We start from the raw sequence: 12,970 nt of genomic DNA, 5'->3' as shown, positions 1-12,970 counted from the left end.
TGCAGCCGATAGATTTAAGATTATCCAATTTATAATTGGCTACGGCTGCGGAACAATATTCCATATCACTTCTGATCATGACAATGGCTTGTTGCAACCAGGAGTGCAAATCCATGACATTGGTTTTGAGTATAAAGAAAACATTTGGGAAAATGCCACATTTCTTACCTCACTTTCTCCCAGACTCGAGTCTAAAGGAATGAATAACATTTCATTTGTTGTCTCGTCTGACAGGAACTCGAGCAACTCCTTTCCCTTTTCAGTCGCTTGGCCGTAGTCCAACAACATCTGACAAGAGAAGGCAGATAAGAATATGCACAGCTGACCACCACAAAAGCCTTGGGAGAACAATACTTACAGTGTAAAAGATGGAAAAATTGGAGTGACTCGAGATGACGTTCATTAGGTTCCCATTGCAGAAATAGCCGTCACCAACAAAGCCTTCCTTACATATACATTGAATGTCTTGGAAGTAATAGGTGACAGAGAATAAATATTTTACAAATCAAATATTCAAATCAAAAATTAGATCTTCTACTTTGTTAAAGAACAGCAAACTCATCAGACAGTACAGTAAATGTGAGGCCTACCTTGCATCCTAAAGCAGTAAGCATCCCACTGCTCACTCACATTCGCCCTCACGCCATAATCAAAGACCCCAATGTTGCCATAACCACAGCTAGGGTTAATGTGGGTTATGGGATACCCTGCCTTCATCTCAGCCATCCATCCGATTACACACAGGTGATAGCCAAACTGCAGGATAAATTGAGGAAAGAATCAATAGTTACTGTATTCCGGTTTGGTTGGAGAGACACAATCTTCTGTCATCTAATAGTTATTTGAAGATCTGGTTTGATGGCAGTTGACTGCAATGGTTCTTTCACGTTGGACGTTGAAGACTGGAGGTGAAGCGACAAAGCCAGAAAGGTACAGATGGAGAATCTGATAAGGAAGATAGGGAGTAACACATAGAACCAGAGGGAGGGGTAGTGGGTGGAAGGGGATGTGGAGGGGGAAAGGGAAAGAAAAAATGGTGATCCGGAGTAAGGAGGGATGTGAATTCGAGAATAAAAAGGTCGGTATGGAAATGGGAAGGGGAATTAAAACTGTTGCTAATAACCAGGAGCAACAGCATGCTCTGGCTGACAAGTAAACCTTCGCCTCACCTGGAACGGCTCTTGGTATCCCTGAATGGAGGTAGGGAGGTGGTGTAGGGTATACAGGTGAAAGTGGCTGGAGATGGGAACAGGTGAGTGAACCAAGAAGTCATAGGCAAGAAGTCAAGAGTCATAGAAGAGGGAGAGAGAGAGAGAGCGAGAGAGAGGTCCATATGGACAGTGGAAAGGGGTAAGGATGAGAAGAGTAGCGAATGGTGGGATTGTGTTGAAAGGTTTAAGACATTTAGGAGTGAGAAAGGGAGAATGTTTTTTCACTCAGATGACGGTGGAGGGAGAGTCACTGAGCATTTTTCAGAAGGAATTGGGCAAGTTTTTAGATATAACAGACATCGATAGGCGTGGAGAGAGAGTACAAATATGGTATTGTGATAGAAGACTGGCAATAATTGCGTTGAATAGCAGATTGTGCTCAGAAGCCCAAACTGTCTATCCCTGCTCCTATTTTCGATGTTTCTATGTTTCTATATCCACTTGGCGACATTGACTGAACTGAATCACACAAAGGCTTCACAGCCACACATTCCACACTCGTCGCAGTGAATACCTACAGTATATGCTACATTTCAATGCTGATTTCATACATAAAGGAAGGTGACATGGGAAGGACTTGAAGAGTTATTGTCCCTCCACCTCCCATAGAAACAGCTGGTCAGCCACCATCTTTATGAGGGGACAAGCAAGGGGAGATAACAAATCTTTAAAAAAGGATAAAAGAAGAATGTTACTGAAGATGGTTTGGGAAACTGTCAGTAGCACCAAGAGAGTGGAGTCAGGGTTATACGCCAAGGCAGACAGGAAACTGTCAGTCTATTTCTAGGTCATTTCCTGGCCGACGGCCAACTGAGATCCCACTGGAGGTCAACACCCAGATCTGATGAAACACATTAACTGAGAAACAAACCCACTGATGAAAAATAATTTAAGGTAATCTACATTTACACTTGATCTCTGCTAAATCATGTTAAAGAACTTGTTTGTAGCCAATTACCTGTTGCGCAGTTGCAAGTTGGTCAAAACTTGCCAGTGTTGCACCCTCTGCATTGCAGGCATCAACTGCATCGTCATAGGTGAACTTGTACTTCCCATTGGGTGACTGCAAATGGAAGACTCCAGCTGTTTTATCTGAAAAAAATGAATGACAGGAGCTGCCGATTAAGTAGCAAAACGGCCACGCTGGGATTTTTAATATTGAATTATAAACCATTTGCAAGAAAATCACAAGAGGGATGTGGTACAGATCCTGTCCAACATGAAAGTTGACGATATATATTATTGATTTGGATGAAGGAATTGAATGCAACATCTCCAAGTTTGCCGATGGCACGAAGCTGGGGGGCAGTGTTAGCTGTGAGGAGGATGCTAGGGGGCTGCAAGGTGACTTGGATAGGCTGGGTGAGTGGGCAAATGCATGGCAGATGCAGTATAATGTGGATAAATGTGAGGTTATCCACTTTGGTGGCAAAAACAGGAAAGTAGATTATTATCTGAATGGTGGCCGATTAGGAAAGGGGGAGATGCAACGAGACCTTGGTGTCATGGTACACCAGTCATTAAAAGTAGGCATGCAGGTGCAGCAGGCAGTGAAGAAGGTGAATGGTATGTTAGCATTCATTGCAAAAGGATTTGAGTATAGGAGCAGGGAGGTTCTACTGCAATTGTACAGGGTCTTGGTGAGACCACACCTGGAGTATTGCGTACAGTTTTGGTCTCCTAATCTGAGGAAAGACATTCTTGCCATAGAGGGAGCACAGACAAGGTTCACCAGACTGATTCCTGGGATGTCAGGCCATTCATATGAAGAAAGACTGGATAGACTCGGCTTGTACTCGCTAGAATTTAGAAGATTAAGGGGGGATCTTATAGAAACTTACAAAATTCTTAAGGGGTTGGTCAGGCTAGATGTAGGAAGATTGTTCCCGATGTTGGGGAAGTCCAGAACAAGGGGTCACAGTTTAAGGATAATGGGGAAATCTTTTAGGACCGAGATGAGAAAAACATTTTTCACACAGAGAGTGGTGAATCTGTGGAATTCTCTGCCACAGAAGGTAGTTGAGGCCAGTTCATTGGCTATATTTAAGAGGGAGTTAGATGTGGCCCTTGTGGCTAAAGGGATCAGGGGGTATGGAGAGAAGGCAGGTACAGGATACTGAGTTGGATGATCAGCCATGATCATATTGAATGGCGGTGCAGGCTCGAAGGGCCAAATGGCCTACTCCTGCACCTATTTTCTATGTTTCTATGTCTATGTTAACATAATACAAGCACAGAAAATGATTGGGTTCATAAATGACAGGATCCGAATTAGAGCATTCAGCTGATCAAGTCCACTCTGCCATTCAATCATTCTTCAATCTCTTCCAGGAGTGAAGTTACTCTCACCATTATTAAGTTAGCATTTAACCCACCAATGAAGGAAAGGCAATAAATTTGCAAGCCAGGATGCTGGTTTACTGACTACAAGTGCCTGTCGCCCTCCTACCTCTTTAGTTTAGTTCAGAGATAGTGTGATAACAGGCTGTTCGGCCCTCCGAATCCGTGCTGACCAGCGATCACATGTACACTAGTTTTATCCGGCACACTAGAGTATTTACAGAAGCCAATTTACCTGCAAACCCACACCTTTTTGGAATGTGGGAGGAAACCGGAGCACCCGGAGAAAACCCACACAGTCACAGGGAGAACCTACAAATGTCCTATAGACAGGATCGAACCCGGGTCTCTGGCGCTGTAAGGCAGCATCTCTACCGCTGCGCTACTGTGCCCCTTTCTAGATTTGATTTGAATTTGATTCCTTTATTGTCATTCAGACCTTTCGGTCTGAACGAAATTACGTTGCCTGCAGTCATACACAGTAACAATAAATAACAAAACATACAATAAACACAAATTAACATCCACCACAGTGAGTTCACCAAGCAACTCCTCACTGTGATGGAGGCAAAAGTCTTAGTCTCTGTCTCTTCCCTCCTTGTTCTCCCCCTGCGCTGAGGCGATCGATCCAGGCCGGAGATGCCGCTCTCCAGTCCAGCGGACCTCCGTGGTGATGTCGCCGCCGCCGAAAGCCGGAACGCCGTCTCCGCTCCAAGTCAGCCCGCCACAGCCTCAGCTCCGAGTCCTGCAGCCTCAGCTCCGAGTCCCACTGCATCAGCTCCGAGTCCCGCAGTCTCAGCTCCGAGTCAGGCCAACGCTGCCTCGGCCCCGAAGACGGCCAGACTCGCGTTGGTAAGTCCTGGCTGGCTCTGCCTCCGGAGCCTCGAGTTCGGTCGCAGGTTGGAGACTGCCAGCTCCGCCATTAGGCCTCAGCGCAGACGGAGGCAGAGAAGGGGGATACGACAAGAAAAAGTCGCATTCCCCCGAAGGGAGAGACAAAAAAACATGTTTCCCTCCCCCCCATCATAACACAACCTAATAAACTAAAACTTAGCCAAACAAGCCAAAAAATAACAACGACAAAAAAGTAAAGACAGACGGACTGCAGGCGAGCCGCAGCTGTTAACAGCGCCAACACTTCCAGAGGATGGCGTGAGGTTAAAGTTTTCGAAAATGATATCCACAACCATTGTAAAAATAAATAAATGAATAGATGGATGGATACATAGATAGATAATTAGACACGAACAAATAGAGAACGAGAGATAAATAAACATAGATAAATAAATAAATCATAGTTAAATAAATAAGTAGATTTACAAGGAATTGTTGAAACATGACAATATCAGCTTCTAGCTAAACTAGCAGCCATTAAACGTTTTGCCATTATTTATGCCATTAAATGTAAATATCGTGGGAGATTGTGTTTTGACGTTCCTCATCTGAGCCAACAAAAAACTGAATGTAAAGTAACAGAATAAATTCTCAAAAAAATACACTAAGTGCTGGAGTAACTCGTGAGAACATAGATACGTGACTGAATTTGAAGAAGAGACCCTAACCGAAACGTCACCTGTCCATGTTTTCCAGCCTGACCTGCTGAGTTACTGCAGCACTTTGTGCCTTTTTTTGTTGACAAAAATCTGCAGTTCCTTGTGTCTTCCAAATGAATCCTCACCTTGGAAGTGAAGGTCTTTACAGAAGGCATTGAGATTACATTGATCATCCATTTCAAGGCAGCGGTCGATGGGAGGCTTGACGTTAAACAGACACTGGATACCATCTCCTCGGAATCCTTCTTTGCATTCGCATCTTCGTTTACCCTGTAGACAATATAGACAATAAGTGCAGGAGTCGGCCATTCGGCCCTTCGAGCCAGCACCGCCATTCAATGTGATCATGGCTGATCAACCCCAATCAGTGCTTTCCCCTGACTCCGCTATTTTTAAGCCCTATCTAGCTCTCTCTTGAAAGCGAACCTGCCACCACGACCCTCTGAGGCAGAGAAATCCACAGACTCACCACTCTCTGTGAGAAAAAGTGTTTCCTCGTCTCTGTTCTAAATGGCTTACTCCTTGTTCTGCAGCAGAATGTTGAGGACCAACTAATTTCATGAACATGAACTATGGAAACACTCACCAGCTGTACAAATTATCACCATTATTGGGGTTCTAATTAATGTCAACGTTTATTTTATTCGTGTAAGAGCATGGATTTTATGTGGATCAACTAAAAACCAGCTGGAGAAATTTGTTGCATTTTGGTAGATATTAAATACAGCAAAGCAGAATAATTTCACTGCATTAAAACAAAATCACACAATTGGACAGCACAGTTGCACAGTTGATAGGAATGCGTGTGATTCACAGTCATGGTTTTAACATTAACGCCCATTTTACTTCGGAGTCACGTGAGTGATTCCGTGAAGAAGACCCGCCAGTGCGCATGCACGTCATTACGTCGTTCGCATGGCAAGACACCGGACGTGCAGGGCTTCGCTCCCTGGCGATGGTGAAGTAAAACCTGTAGGTAAGATTTTTATTACTTACCACGTTTGATGTTCGTGCAGGAACTTCTCTTCACAGAAGTATAACCATATAACAATAACCATATAACAATTACAGCACGGAAACAGGCCATCTCGGCCCTACAAGTCCGTGCCGACACAACTTTTTTTCCCTTAGTCCCACCTGCCTGCACTCATACCATAACCCTCCATTCCCTTCTCATCCATATGCCTATCCAATTTATTTTTAAATGATACCAACGAACCTGCCTCCACCACTTCCACTGGAAGCTCATTCCACACCGCTACCACTCTCTGAGTAAAGATGTTCCCCCTCATGTTACCCCTAAACTTCTGTCCCTTAATTCTGAAGTTATGTCCTCTTGTTTGAATCTTCCCTATTCTCAAAGGGAAAAGCTTGTCCACATCAACTCTGTCTATCCCTCTCATCATTTTAAAGACCTCTATCAAGTCCCCCCTTAACCTTCTGCGCTCCAGAGAATAAAGCCCTAACTTATTCAACCTATCTCTGTAACTTAGTTGTTGAAACCCAGGCAACATTCTAGTAAATCTCCTCTGTACTCTCTCTATTTTGTTGACATCCTTCCTATAATTGGGCGACCAAAATTGTACACCATACTCCAGATTTGGTCTCACCAATGCCTTGTACAATTTTAACATTACATCCCAGCTTCTATACTCAATGCTCTGATTTATAAAGGCTAGCATAGCAAAAGCTTTCTTTACCACCCTATCTATATGAGATTCCACCTTCAAGGAACTATGCACGGTTATTCCCAGATCCCTCTGTTCAACTGTATTCTTCAATTCCCTACCATTTACCATGTACGTCCTATTTTGATTTGTCCTGCCAAGGTGTAGCACCTCACATTTCTCAGCATTAAACTCCATCTGCCATCTTTCAGCCCATTTTTCCAAATGGCCTAAATCACTCTGTAGACTTTGGAAATCTTCATTATCCACCCAACATCTCGCATCTCATCAAACTATCTTGGTATCATCTGCATACTTACTAATCCAATTTACCACACCTTCATCCAGATCATTGATGTACATGACAAACAACAGTGGACCCAACACAGATCCCTGAGGCACCCCACTAGTCACCTGCCTCCAACCCGATAAACAGCCATCCACCATTAGCCTCTGGCTTCTCCCATTACCCACTATTGAATCCATCTTGCTATTCCTGCATTTATACCAAACAGTTGAACCTTCTTAACCAACCTTCTATGAGGAACCTTGTCAAAGGCCTTACTAAAGTCCATATAGACATCATCCACTGCTTTACCCTCATCAATTTCCCTAGTAACCTCTTCAAGAAGATTAGTCAAACATGATCTTCCAGGCACAAATCCATGTTGACTGTTCCTAATCAGACCCTGTTTATCCAGATGCTTATATATATATTATCTCTAAGTATCTTTTCCATTAATTTTCCCACCACTGAAGTCAAACTAACAGGTCTATAATTGCTAGGTTTACTCTTAGAACCCTTTTTAAACAATGGAACAACATGCACAGTACGCCAATCCTCGGGGACTATTCCCGTTTCTAATGACATTTGAAATATTTCTGTCATAGCCCTGGCTATTTCTACACTAACTTTCAACAATGTCCTAGGGAATATCCTGTCAGGACCTGGAGACTTATCCACTTTTATATTTTTCAAAAGTGTCAGTGCTTCTTTTACTTTGAACCTCATAGTATCCATAGCTACTCTACTAGTTTCCCTTACCTCACATAATTCAATATCCTTCTCCTTGGTGAATACTGAAGAAAAAAAAATGTTCAATATCTCCCCCATCTCTTTTGGCTCTGCAGATAGCTGTCCACTCTGTCTCTCCAATGGACCAATTGTATCCCTTGTTATCCTTTTGCTATTAATATAGCTGTAGAAACCCTTTGGATTTACGTTCACCTTACTTGCCAAAGCAACCTCATATCTTCTTTTAGCTTTTCTAATTTCTTTCTTAAGATTCTTTTTACATTCCTTATACTCCTCAAGCACCTCATTTACTTCATGCTGCCTATAATTATTGTAGATCTCCCTCTTTTTCCGAACAAGATGTCCAATTTCCCTTGAAAACCAGGGTTCTTTCCAATTTTTATTGTTTCCTTTCAACTGAACAGGGACATAAAGATTCTGTACTCTTAAAATTTCCCCTTTAAATGTCCTCCATTTCTCTTCTACATCTTTCCCATAAAACAAAATGTCCCAGTTCACTCCTTTTAAATCATCTCGCATCTCATCAAAGTTAGCCTTTCTCCAATCAAAAATCTCAACCCTAGGTCCAGTTCTGACCCTCTCCATAATTATATTGAAACTAATGGTATTGTGGTCACTGGACCCGAACTGTTCCCCAACGCATACCTCCGCCACCTGTCCCGTCTCATTTCCTAACAGGAGGTCCAGCATTGCCCCTCCTCTAGTAGGTACCTCTATGTATTGCTGCAAAAAACTATCCTGCACACATTTTACAAACTCCAACCCATCCAGCCCTTTTACAGAATGTGTTTCCCAGTCTATGTGTATCAGGCAGGATTTCGCGAAGTCCGGTGAGTGAAATGGGCTGTGGGGAGACCCCGGTTCTGACCGCGAAAGCGGATAGTCGGGTAAAGTCGGGAATTTCACGATTTCGCGAACAGGTCGGCTTAGTGTGTGAACGCTGCCCAAGGGTACAGGCCGCGTCTGCAGCACCTGGGGCAAGGCTGCATAGTGAGTGAGTGCACCAACCGCATTGGCACACGGAGGCTGTGAGGATTTAAATCTCCAGGTAATTGCCACAAACTTAGCTGAAGTTTGGGTTGTTTTGCTGTGGTGCTGTGCTGTGTATTTCTTCCAGGACAACGCCATGGACAAAACGACCAAGGGAAAGAGGCAAGCCGCAAGAAATCGGTAGACAGCCGCGGAGTGCGGTCTGTGAACGGCTGCCTCATACCCCTGCACAGTCACCGGCCGTGAGCGGGGCGAGTGCAGACTTGGGTGCTGCAAAGCACAGAGCCAGCGCCAGTCGGGCGTAAGGCCACCAGCAAGTCACTAGCCAGAGTCAGGAGCGGAGAATTCCTCTCGGGGCTGGATACCATTTTTTCAACGGTTATCCCAAATGGAGCACCTCTTGCAGAGGTTGTTTCCCCAGGGCACACTCCAGGAGCGGGAGTGGTGTCGGCGGTAGGCTGGAGAAGAGGCCACGCCAGCAGGCTGCTCGGTAGGACCCTCATTGATGAGGCACGTGCCATGGGTCAGCTGAGTTCTGACCCCAACACTGACGGTGAGTTCAATCCAGGCGAAGAACAGCAGCTGCCAGATGTCCCATCCCTGGCAGTACGATTCACTGTCCCGTCAGAGTCAGGAGAGCCACTGGGAGATGAGGTGGCCTCCACGATAAATTACTTAGTCTCCCATCAGCTACAGGAGCTCACGATGGTTGAGACCGCAAAGAAACACGAGACCCCGGGGAACTGCGAGTTACTTAAGGTGTTGGCAATAAACCAGGTGATATGGGGTCAGATGGACATGCGTGCTCAGGAAATGAAGCTGCTGTCCGAGACGCAGGAAGGTTAAGCCACTGGAGGTCGACAAATCTGAGGAAAGGTATCGCTACAAAAGAGATGCAGATTCCGGGTTTGGACCAGCAACAAGCCGGCCGGCAACTCAGATGCGCAGCTGGCGATCTGTAGCAGGGCCACGGATGAACAGAGCTTCATCAGTTTGGCGACAACGCATCCTATGCCTTCATCGGCAGTGGGCAGTTCACTGAAGCTGGTGGTACCATAACAGCTGGGCACAGGTTCCACGCACACTACCAGTCCTAATCAACAATGTGGGTCTGGCACTCCGAAACGTGAGTAAGTGGACCATTCACAAGTTGGTAATATTTACACTTGTTTGAGCAACATACAAATAATAAAAGCTTCGCCATCTGCTTAGACACAATAATAGCATTCCAAGCTAAGGCTGGAATTAGAGCAAGGATTGTCATTTCAAGACGGGCTCTAAATTGGGTAGAGTTATCATGCAAAGCACCCATGCAATGATGGCAGGAGTGGCCTGTTCATTATGCAAAATGGAGAATGTCGTTTAACTGTATTAATAACAGTAAAACATTGCAAAATGGGATAAATTATATTCCAAGGTTATTTAAACAATTATAAAATTGGTGTTTGAACTCAAAGTTTGAAAACACTTGTTATGTTTGGCTGGATGAGATTCCAACGCTGGATTTGTAAAACCATTGGTTCAGTCTCAAACTATACTTGAGAAATTGGACATCCATCCAGCTAAACGTTAAGTTGTTACCAATTAGACTTGTTGGTCATTTGGATGAATCTTTAACTATTGATTAGTTCTGATTCCGACTTGAGGCACCAGATTGAAGTTAATTAAAACATGTAATCGAAATAAAGAATTAAATTAAATTAAATTACAATTTGATGGTGGGGTGGGAGATTGCAACCTTCACGTGGTCCACCCTGTTTCGACTAAAGCAATCAACCCGACATGCCTAAACAAGATCAAATAGAACAAGTTGACCGCAACTTTAGGCTGTGCACGCCATATGCAAGAGTTTGATGGTATCAGTAAAACAAATGACACTTCTCTACTTGTAAGGAAACAGGTCGTTCTGCCCAACTTGCCCACACCGACCAACATATCCCATCTCCTGCTCGTTCCCCTCTAAACCTGTCCTAGTCACGTATGTTTCTTAAATGTTGCGATAGCAACTGTTTCAACTACCTCCTCTGGCAGCTTGTTCCATTCACCCACCACCCATTGTGGGGAAAGGTTGCGCCTCAGGTTCCTATTAATCCCTTCTCCCATCACCATAAACCCATGTCCTCTGTTTCTAGATTCCTCTACTCCAGGCAAGATACTCTGTGCATCTAACCAATCTATTCCTCTCATGAACTTATACACCTCAATAAGATCACCCCTCATCCTCCTGAGCTCCAAGGAATAGAATCCTAACCTGCTCAACCTCTCCCTGTAGCTCAGGCCCTCAAGTCCTGGCAACATCCTGGTAAATCTCTGTACCCGTCCCACCTACACTGCTGCCAGCAGTCCGTTTGGCCCACATCCTGCTGGTTAAGGAGGTAAGCTATTGTTTTGTTGCGTGCACCTACCGGACCAATGAAGAAACATATTGCATGCTCATGGCACCCGCCATTTCTGCCATCGAGACACTTGTCCTTGGCCGTGCAGACGTTGCCATCTCCTTCATAGTCCGGGTGACACGTACAGGTGACCTTAACTCCTACTTGAATGCACTCGGCATGACGATGGCAACCTCCATTAGAGTCCTCGCAGCGGTTAGCCACTACAAACAAGTTACAACATCAGACAATCAGCTCTAGGCCCAGGTTTCACTGACAGTAGTATAATGTTAATTACTAAAATACATTTTACAGCATGTCATCTGATTTCCATAAATCTAATAAAAAATAGCTTCTAAACATTCATACTGAGACTCTAATAGGGTTGTACATTTTGAATAATGTGCCCACCTCTTATAACCATAAGGCATTGGAGCAGAATTAGGTCACCCTTCACTCTGCCATTCAATCATAACTGATCTCATTTTCCCTCTCAACCCCATTCTCCTGCCCTCTCCACGTGACCCATGACCCCATTAATAATCATGAATATTAATGAACCACAACGGCTGCGGCTCGCCTGCGTTTGTCTTTTTTTTGTTTTCTTTTGTCCTGTTTTAGTTTATTCCGTTTATTTTAGTTGTGTATGTGTGGGGGGGGGGGAGAAACTTGTTTTTTTAGTCTCTTCATTCGGGGGGGGGAGGCGACCTTTTCTTGTCGTATCCCCCGTCTCCGACTGCGCTGAGGCCTAATCGCAGAACTGGCGGCCTCCAACTGGGACCGACCTCGAGGCTCCAGAGGCAGAGCCAGGACTTTCCAACTTCGGGGTTGTGTCGGCGGCGACCCGACTTCGGAACCTCGGAGGCTCGGCCGCGGGGGGGTGCGGGCCCAGTGGACTCGGCCGCGGGCCCAGTGGTCTCGGCCGCGGGCCCAGTGGACTGGACTAGGCCGCGGGCCCAGTGGTCTCGGCAGCGGGCCCAGTGGACTCGGCTGTGGGCCCAGTGGACTAGGCCGCGGGCCCAGTGGTCTCGGCCGCGGGCCCAGTGGTCTCGGCTGTGGGCCCAGTGGTCTCGGCTGTGGGCCCAGTGGACTCGGCCGCGGGCCCAGTGGTCTCGGCCGCGGGCCCAGTGGTCTCGGCCGCGGGCCCAGTGGTCTCGGCTGTGGGCCCAGTGGTCTCGGCCGCGGGCCCAGTGGTCTCCGCTGCGGGCCCAGTGGTCTCGGCTGCGGGCCCAGTGGACTCGGCTGTGGGCCCAGTGGTCTCCGCTGCGGGCCCAGTGGACTCGGCTGCGGGCCCAGTGGTCTCGGCCGCGGGCCCAGTGGTCTCGGCTGTGGGCCCAGTGGACTCGGCCGCGGGCCCAGTGGTCTCGGCTGCGGGCTCAGTGGACGACAACATCAGGAGCTCGCAGGTCCCAGGTTGGTGACCGGTTCTCCGGAGCACCCGCAACAACAGCTTCATCCACTGGACTGGAGGGCGGCAGCTTCGACCACCCCAGGCCGCGGAGTTTGAACCAGCCCGTTCGCGGAGCTCGGTTGCGGCCGCTGGACTTACCATCACCCGGCGGGGTCACAACATCGGAAGCCTGGATCGCCGCAACGCAGAGGGAGAACAAGGAGGGAAGAGACAAGGACTTTAAGACTTTTGCCTTCCATCGCAGTGAGGAGGTGCCTGGTAGACTCACTGTGGTGGATGTTAAATCTGTGTTCATTGTGTGTTTTGTTATTTTATTCTATGTTATGACTGCAAGGCACAAAATTTTGTTCAGACTGAAAGGTCTGAATGACAATAAAGGATACTTTG

At 46.2% G+C, this 12,970-nt stretch overlaps 1 protein-coding gene across 1 annotated transcript in view; it reads right to left on the bottom strand.

Moving 5' to 3' along the window:
- The window catches only part of stab1 (stabilin 1), a 259,880-nt gene that overhangs the window by 10,491 nt on the left and 236,419 nt on the right, over positions 1-12,970 (bottom strand). The window contains exons 59-64 of the mRNA XM_055647479.1: positions 11,203-11,396; positions 5,230-5,374; positions 2,170-2,303; positions 591-756; positions 359-465; positions 169-288 (exon numbers count right to left, since the gene is read on the bottom strand). Of these exons, the coding sequence (XP_055503454.1) occupies positions 169-288; positions 359-465; positions 591-756; positions 2,170-2,303; positions 5,230-5,374; positions 11,203-11,396 (866 nt within the window). The remainder of the gene's footprint in view (positions 1-168; positions 289-358; positions 466-590; positions 757-2,169; positions 2,304-5,229; positions 5,375-11,202; positions 11,397-12,970) is intronic.

Source organism: Leucoraja erinacea, chromosome 16, assembly GCF_028641065.1.
Source record: "Leucoraja erinacea ecotype New England chromosome 16, Leri_hhj_1, whole genome shotgun sequence".
Classification (NCBI taxonomy): Eukaryota; Metazoa; Chordata; class Chondrichthyes; order Rajiformes; family Rajidae; genus Leucoraja; species Leucoraja erinaceus.
The sequence above is the reverse complement of the archived record's forward strand: the minus strand, read 5'-3'. Positions and strand labels throughout refer to the sequence as shown.